This window comes from Drosophila subpulchrella, chromosome 3L (assembly GCF_014743375.2).
Source record: "Drosophila subpulchrella strain 33 F10 #4 breed RU33 chromosome 3L, RU_Dsub_v1.1 Primary Assembly, whole genome shotgun sequence".
In the NCBI taxonomy this organism is placed as follows: domain Eukaryota; kingdom Metazoa; phylum Arthropoda; class Insecta; order Diptera; family Drosophilidae; genus Drosophila; species Drosophila subpulchrella.
In genome coordinates, this window is record NC_050612.1 from 18,325,048 (window position 1) to 18,333,582 (window position 8,535).

The 8,535-nt window shown below is 36.2% G+C and overlaps 1 protein-coding gene across 1 annotated transcript; it reads right to left on the minus strand.

Annotated features, from left to right (window-relative positions):
* Positions 1-3,028: 3,028 nt before the first annotated feature.
* LOC119555446 lies at positions 3,029-7,867 on the minus strand. Its single transcript, XM_037866819.1, has 3 exons — positions 7,354-7,867; positions 3,185-5,547; positions 3,029-3,127 (listed from the first exon to the last, which is right to left on the minus strand). Exons 1-3 carry the CDS (start codon positions 7,838-7,840, stop codon positions 3,029-3,031), a joined length of 2,949 nt encoding a protein of 982 aa, XP_037722747.1. The 5' UTR covers positions 7,841-7,867.
* Positions 7,868-8,535: the final 668 nt, after the last annotated feature.

Below are 8,535 nucleotides of genomic sequence, written 5' to 3' on the forward strand. Positions count from 1 at the left end.
ATAAATTCTGAGCGGTCTTTGCTGGGTGGTTTTGGTTTTTTTCGGTTTGGTTATGTCGAAACTGCAGTAAATGCGTTTAATACAAAAAGCTTCAAAGAGAAACTGCTAAGAGCCCGAAATGCAAACATAAGCTTGAACGTATTTATCGTTTTACACATATATGTAGATCAAGGGCATATTTTATTTGAGCTATCATATCACAGAGAACAATGCTTTTTTGACCCAATTATTTTTATTAGTATTCAGAAATATCATATTTTTATTTGCCCTAGAGTGCAGTAAATTGATTAGAATTAAGGTTTCAGCTCTCGTTTAGAATATTAATTACTTTTTCGATAATTTCTATGGGAATAATGGTCTTGATCAAAAGAAAAAACTATAATAGCGTTTCTTTTGCTTGTAATTTTTTTTTTTACGGTGTAAAGTTTTTTATTTTAAACTTTAGAACTAGCAAATTTATTTAATAAATATAGGAAGACTATATCATATAACTGCCATGGGAACAACGAAAAAATTGGAATATATACAGTTTATAAAAAACTAATAATTGAAATTTAATAGAGTGGTAAGTGTTTGCTAAATGAATTAACATTTATAAACTTCCAACTAAAACTTGTAACTCCTCAAACAATTTAAACATGTTAAGATACATACTTTAAGACCATATTGTATCCAAATTTATGCAGCCGCTGTGAAATGAAGTGAAGGAAAAACAAACAGTCACGTGTACACCACAGCCCGACCCCAATAATTTATTAATTTTCCCACGGGTATTCGGCCTCTTTCCATTCCCTCTATACAGGTTGCACGTATCCTGGGCGACTGGGAGAGACCGAATCCCTTGTTCGACGAAGCGTTAAAATGCCACCATTAAAAATCAATGTTTAAAGATTTATGAGCTTGACAAAGTGTTAATTACCAGGTGAGAGCAAGGTTAAGGCGAAGGACGGAAAGGAAACTGAGCCCAAAAAGTGAAAGTCCCTGCACACCAATATGTACACAGACATAATGACGAATAATCCGGAAAGCTACCAACTTGACCTATAGACTTTAACCTCTTGTTTACTCGATTCAACCTTTTTTATCTCTGTTCGTGTCTGTTTGCGGAGAGATGGAAAAATAAACTGTAGCATTTGTGTGGCTGTGCAAGTTTATTTTCTGAACGAAAAGCTATTAATATTCATCAATAATTCACTAATTGTTAGTTGCTACATGGAAGAGTCTATTTAAATGGGTCAGTCCAACTAAAAAACTGTTTGAGTTCAAATTGAACTAATAAAAAGTAGATGCATAATTAAATGCTTTGATTGCTGTGGGAGTGGGACAAAACTGTGTGACAGGGGCTAAAATGTCAATTATTTTAGAAAAATTTATGGAATAACTTTGATTTGAAATATTTAAAATAAATTAGTAAGCTTTACAGTTTAAAATCCATTAAATTTTTATCAAAAATTCACTGCTTTATTGAAGTTGTATACTTGGCCTAAAATGTATCCCTTTATCCACTTAAAGCAACCGCCTTAAGATCGAAATAAAAACCCAAAGCAAAAAATGCAGGTTCTTTTCCTTTTGATGTCGTGTACCCCCAAGTTAAAGTAAAATTCCCGGCCCAGTCGGGAAAAAACCCGCGAAAACTTTACTTTTAATCAGACCAAAACAAAACGAGCGAAAATAAAGGCCAACAAATAGCAGGGAAACAGGCGTCAGGATGCCAAGACACCGAAGAACAAAAAATAACTACGGAGTGTGAGAAGTCGAAAAGTAACAGAAAATGGGGAAGGAAAACGGGCTCTCATAATTCCACGGCCAAAAGGAAAACTCAACGACAGCGGCGAGGAGTGAAATAGGAAAATCAACAACCGAAAAACGTAAAAAGATGCCAGGCAGCAGTTTTCCGTTACTTTTACTGTCGGCTTTTTTGTTTGTTTCTATTTTCATATACTTTTTTTACACTATTTTCATTTTTTTTGTTTCTGTAGTTCACCCACATAGTAGGCTGCGAGGGACACGTGAGGTTTCTCAGCGACAAAACTACGAAATATGTGTGCTGTAACATATAGTATAGGCATATGCATGTGTGCCGTCTGTGTGCGTGTGAAGGACGCACGGAGCGCCTTAAATATGCTTCAACTACTAAAGAAGCCATAAAGCAACAGCCAGCAGTCAAACGGGCCACCGCAGGAGTAAGCCTGCCGCCGCCACTTCATCGCTCACTTTCCTGGGCCTCGCAATGGGAACACATCCTGGCCAGGATGTGGCCCGAACTGGGTTGGATCTCAACCATTTCGCAACCCCTGGCTTGAGTTGCAGGGGAAATACTGGTGGGGTAACAGGGGTGTTTAAAAAGGGATATTTTCGGGGGAGGATTTTTTGGTGACTTGTTCTAGCTCTGAAAGCTTATATCGTAATATGTTTATGAAAACATTATGGTATTTTATGAAAATATTAAAATTAAATATTAGTTAGGAGAAAAGGACCCTTCAAAGGACCCTTCAAAGGACCCTATCCTGCTGTATAAATTTCAAAATAAGACTTCAGTGCTCCCTTCTTTTTCCTAGATAGTCCATCTACCAATTTTAGTTCTTACATAAAATACGCTTAAGTTAATTTTAAGTCAACTGTATTTATTAGGAGATCGGAAATCTAAACTTACAGTTTGATTAATAATTGTTTGACCTACACAACTTTAACGGTACTATATGAATGTCCGCTTTTTTTAAATACTGGGTAGTGACAAATTCCCTTTTCAGTAAGTGGCGCCATCTAACGACTTCTTTATTTTCAGCCATAACATTTTTCATGGGCCTTTCTAGGCATTCCTGGATTTTCAACAGCGACAAATATCCTTTTTAGCAAGTGGCGCCATCGTTCGGCATCTTTTTTCATCCATAACATTTACGGTGACCCTTTATAGTTCTCCCCTAAGCCAACATCAAATTGAAGGAAATTTTTCTATAAATTATTCCAACCCATCTTGAAGATGCTTGCTGGTAGCACTGACACGAATAGTTAACTTTAGCTTTAGAATTTATAAAACTTCATTATCGGTGTCTTCATCGGATTCTTCGTTTTGATTGCTGTTATCGAGCACCTCCAATTCCAGGTATTCGACATTATACTTGTCCAGCTTAATGGTAAAATTTAAAGGGAATAAGAAAATAAAGTTTCCTAAAAAGATTCTCACCTGGCTTAGCCTTTTAAAATCACACCAAACCCCGCGCAATTTGAATGGAGGGTGCTTGGAAGAATCTCTAAAAAGCTTTATAGTGTTCAAGATCCCGTTGACATAATCCTTTTTTAAGTAATCATAGTATCGATATAGAGATATTGACCTTATATTTTTGCATGACAAAACAAAGGAAACAATAAAGTTGCCTTCATCTTTCGCCGCGTAATGTGTAGACGTAATTTCCAAAACTTCCAAGTCTTTCAAAGGGATCAGCATGAAGACAAACTTTTTATCCGTAAGGCCGAGTCTTAAGCGTTTTAGCCAATTTATTTTCGTCACCTCAACAATATCTAAAAATTCCAGATCTGCATTATCCAAAAGCAAACATTGAAGATTCAATAAAACCTTAAGTTCCTTAAGGAGTTCCCATATGGGAGTATCTAGAGGATTATGTATTTGTAAGTCTGTGAGATTTCTGAGATGTGCTATAAACTCAATATCTTTTGTGTGATAGACAACGGATTCGAGGGATTGCAAATTTTCGAAAACAGATATCAATCTAAAGTTCTGTGTTGCAAACGAAAGTTTTCTCAATTTTTTTGGGGATAGCAAGGCAATAGTTCTTAATAGGTACTCCACAGCTTGGGGTTTGTAGTCCAAATAAACACTCAAGTTCTCTAGATTTGGTAGATTGGCCAAGAGATGCATGTTTACCGGTGTCAAATTACCATACAATTCGGTTATAAAATTAATCTTAGCAGTTAAGGCCTCTTTGTCTGATACAGAATTCAAAGTATGAACGTAAGTTTGATGCTCTATATAAATGGATGCATCAGGGGGCAAACGACACTTTTGACAATAGAAGACGTCTAGGCTATCTGTAGTACCTTCTGAGGACTGTTCCCAATGTTGTTTTTCGGGCAGACCAAGCTGGAGATTCTCCACGGATTCTAAGCCAGCTAGCTCGACTACCTCTTGGGGAGTAAGTTTCGTCCCCCCAATTATGAGACTCTTCAGTACTTGTGACTTCTTGGAGGCAAGGAGCCTAAACAATTTTTCTAGAGACCCCTGTGGATAGACGGATAGATATAGCTCCTCGAGAAGATTCAACTCAGCTAGTTTATCAATATTTTTGGAACAAAAGAAACCGCTTTTAAGGATCCTTAGGCTCCCAATCTTGATCACCTCTTCGAGTTCTTCAGGGTCAAGAAATACAGCTTTCAGTTCTTGCAGAGTGTGAGTTGCCAAGGAGGTGAAACCTTTAAAAAGCGTTACTAAGGAACCACTTGTAAATTTTCCCTTTATCTCAAGTCGTTTTAGGTTTCTTACATTGGCAAGAGGAGCTAAGAACCTCGCGTAATTCTCTTTACATTTACCAAAAAAGTCCAGTATGAGAGTTAAGGATTCGTGGCCATGAACTAATCGAATCTCAAAATGTTCCGTTCGGATGCGGTCCACTCGCTTTTCAGTTTCAGTAATTGACGCGAGCTGCAGAGTTTTCACGATGATCATCTGCTCTATTTGAGCGATCGAGCATCGGATGGTGGTTAACGTCGGTATGGAGGCCATAATGGCAATGTCTTCATTCGGAATCGGGTCGTTCTGATAGAGCACTATCTTCTCGATAAAGCACATTGAAGATTCTGATGATAATTTCATGTTATCAAGCAAAACCCTGGCATTATAAGCCCCCTCGTAGCGAAAACGAAAAGCATAGTCGAAGTCTTGATCAAATGCCTTCATCATAAGCTTTGAATCATTGGTCTGCATTGCTTGATAATACGCGTCTGGCATTTCGTTAGATAGGGTTCTTGCCCCATAAGTCACTTTCATGCGACCGATTTCTTTCTTATTGTCCATTTCTGGTTCATATTGGTTGGGATGACGCAGTATGCAAATATCAGTGAGAGATCCAGTTAGAGGTAAATCAGCATATATCGAGTCATTGCGAAGACAGCACTTGAGAGAAATTAACGAGGCAATGGATGCCAATGCGATGGCCTCTTCGTCACTGACATGGGTTTCGGGTATCGATATTCTTTGGACCTTCCTTTCCTTTAGGCCATGAAAGAGCTTTACCAATGATTCCTCCTCATGCTCGCCAAGGAGGATTAGTTCGTTGAGTCTCGGTAGCTTGGCAAGGGCTTTATATTCCGCGGCGTCTACCCCCTGCTTCATAGCGAAGCTTAGGTATTCCAGTTGGTTGCAGTGCGGTACAATATCAGACAATCTTCCATATAACTCGTTATTGACCAAAATGAGTCTCCGTAAGTTTGCATTTAATGAACACAACTGGACTAGGATATTGGCTTCCATTCGGGCATCTACTGTAAGGGTTTCCAGACTGCTTATCTGCGGCATGCTTTCCAAGCTATATCCTAATAAGATTGATCTTATAAATTAAGGTAAATCCGAAAATCGAACGTGAACTTACCTTTTAGTCTAACAAAGAGCTCACGCAATTGATCCTTGTTTTGAAGACAATTTATCAGGTCATCGAATCTTTCCAAATGCTCGGGGTAGTAACTTATTGGTTCATAGACTAACTTCACTGATTCCAACTTACCGTTTTCCTTAATCGGATTTAAGAAATTTCTCCAGAATAACTTTTTTTCATTTATTGACAATCTTAGCATATGGGCATAAACATTTGAGAAATCGATCTGTATATAGGGAGATCTATTTAAGAACGTATTTTCTATGCAAAGTTTCTTATAAAGCTCGGGAGACCATTCCTTAAACGCTTTGGTGAATAACTCGCAGCTGATAACAAATTGAATGAGATCGCTGTACTTTAATATATCATCTAGTACTAAATTGGAAGCGCAACTCATTTTAATTTGCCCAAATATTTCATTGATACAATAGGAGTTTAAGTCTAAAATCTTGATGTTTTCCCTTTTACCCAAAACTTTCAACATCGTTTCTTGTTTGTCACAACCTATCAAAGCGAATGTGTGGACTGACTAAAAGCAAGCGTTGAAGGTTTACTTTGGCTAAATGAGTTTCTGTATTGATAAGCTGTCGTTAAAACTTAATAAAATGTGTTCTCTCTAGATAACAAAATATTTTGTATGCTCTTTTTTCTATTCTCTATATAACATATACATATGTAATATGTTTGTATATAACATATATATATTTCTATATGGAAAGAAAAGATAAGCCAACCTTTGGAAAAAAAAACTCTGTTTATTTTGTATAGAGTTTAATATCAAATCATTTGTTAGGAAGTATTGTTTTTACTGGAGGAAGTGTATATTTAACAATCACTTTTCAGGGCTAAGCACTTAATAGCAAGTTGGGTGACCCACTGGAGGGGTCCCAGGTTAACAACAACGATAACAAGGATTTGTTATCTTATCTGTAGAACTGTATTTCAAGATGAGGAATACCAAAATCGGGAGTTCCCCAATAAGCAGCTAACCAAGTTTATTATTAAAAATGCACAGCCAAAAAAACAGCCTTATAAAATTTGATGTTTACATTTTTAATACTTGAGTTAAGTTAATTATATAAAATTTAAAACTAACTGGTTGTAAAACTAACCCATTAGAAAGCTTGATCATTTAGCTTTATAATAAAAAATAAGAAATATTCTTTCCCTTTAATTTTGTTACTTTTGAGAACGTGTTCTTAAAAATGGTAATAAGTTTACTTGTTAACTTGAGTATTTGCTTTTAAATATTTTTTTTTTTAGGAATTAATTCGAATATTAACATAATAAAATGGGTGCCAGTCTGCGAGATATTATAAATCGTATCATTTAAATTTACGAAATAACGGTAAAAAGGACCTTCCTTTCCTTTAGGCCATGAAAGAGCTTTACCAATGATCCCTTCTCATGCTCGCCAAGGAGGATTAGTTCGTTGAGTCTCGGTAGCTTGGCAAGGGCTTTATATTCCGCGGCGTCTACCCCCTGCTTCATAGCGAAGCTTAGGCATTCCAGTTGGTTGCAGTGCGGTACAATATCAGACAATCTTCCATATAAATCGTTATTGACCAAAATGAGTCTCCGTAAGTTTGGATTTAATGAACACAACTGGACTAGGATATTGGCTTCCATTCGAGCATCTACTATAAGGGTTTCCAGACTGCTTATCTGCGGCACGCTTTCCAAGCTATATCCTAATAAGATTGATCTTATAAATTAAGGTAAGTCCGAAAATCGATCGTGAACTTACCTTTTAGTCGAACAAAGAGCTCACGCAATTGATCCTTGTTTTGAAGACAATTTATCAGGTCATCGAATCTTTCCAAATGCTCGGGGTAGTAACTTATTGGTTCATAAACTAACTTCACTGATTCCAACTTATCGTTTTCCTTAATCGGATTTAAGAAATTTCTCCAGAATAACTTTTTTTCATTTATTGACAATCTTAGCATATGGGCATAAACATTTGAGAAATCGATCTGTATATAGGGAGATCTATTTAAGAACGTATTTTCTATGCAAAGTTTCTTATAAAGCTCAGGAGACCATTCCTTAAACGCTTTGGTGAATAACTCGCAGCTGATAACAAAGTGAATGAGATCGCTGTACTTTAATATATCATCCAGTATTAAGCTGGAAGCGCAGCTCATTTTGATTTGCCGAAATAATTCATTGATACAATAGGAGTTTAAGTCTAAAATCTTGATGTTTTCCCTTTTACCCAAAACTTTCTTCATCGTTTCTTGTTTGTTACAACCTATCAAAGCGAATGTGTGGACTGACTAAAAGCAAGCGTTGAAGGTTTACTTTGGCTAAATGAGTTTCTGTATTGATAAGCTGTCGTTAAAACTTAATAAAATGTGTTCTCTCTAGATAACAAAATATTTTGTATACTCTTTTTTCTACTCTCTATATAACATATACATATGTAATATGTTTGTATATAAAATATATATATTTCTATATGGATCGTTAGCTCTTCATAACATTTTGCTCCAAGTAAGGGAGTCATTCTTGGAAAGAAAAGATAAGCCAACCTTTGGAAAAAAAAACTCTGTTTATTTTGTATAGAGTTTAATATCAAATCAATATGTTTGGTAGTATTGTTTTTACTGGAGGAAGTGTATATTTAACAATCATTTTTCAGGGCTAAGCACTTAATAGCAAGTTGGGTGTCCCACTGGAGGGGTCCCAGGTTAACAACAACGATAACAAGGATTTGTTATCTTATCTGTAGTACTGTATTTCAAGATGAGGAATACCAAAATCGGGAGTTCCCCAATAAGCAGCTAACCAAGTTTATTATTAAAAATGCACAGCCAAAAAAACAGCCTTATAAAATTTGATGCTTACATTTTTAATACTTGAGTTAAGTTTATTGTATAAAATTTAAAACTAACTGGTTGTAAAACTAACCCATTAGAAAGCTTGA

Coding starts and splice junctions, on each gene's coding strand:
- LOC119555446 (XM_037866819.1), bottom strand. CDS start 7,840: ATGAAGAAAGTTTTGGGTAAAAGGGAAAACATCAAGATTTTAGACTTA. Junction 5,548..7,353: donor GCTCTTTGTTCGACTAAAAG/GTAAGTTCACGA, acceptor CAATCTTATTAG/GATATAGCTTGGAAAGCATG. Junction 3,128..3,184: donor ATTTTAAAAGGCTAAGCCAG/GTGAGAATCTTT, acceptor TTTACCATTAAG/CTGGACAAGTATAATGTCGA.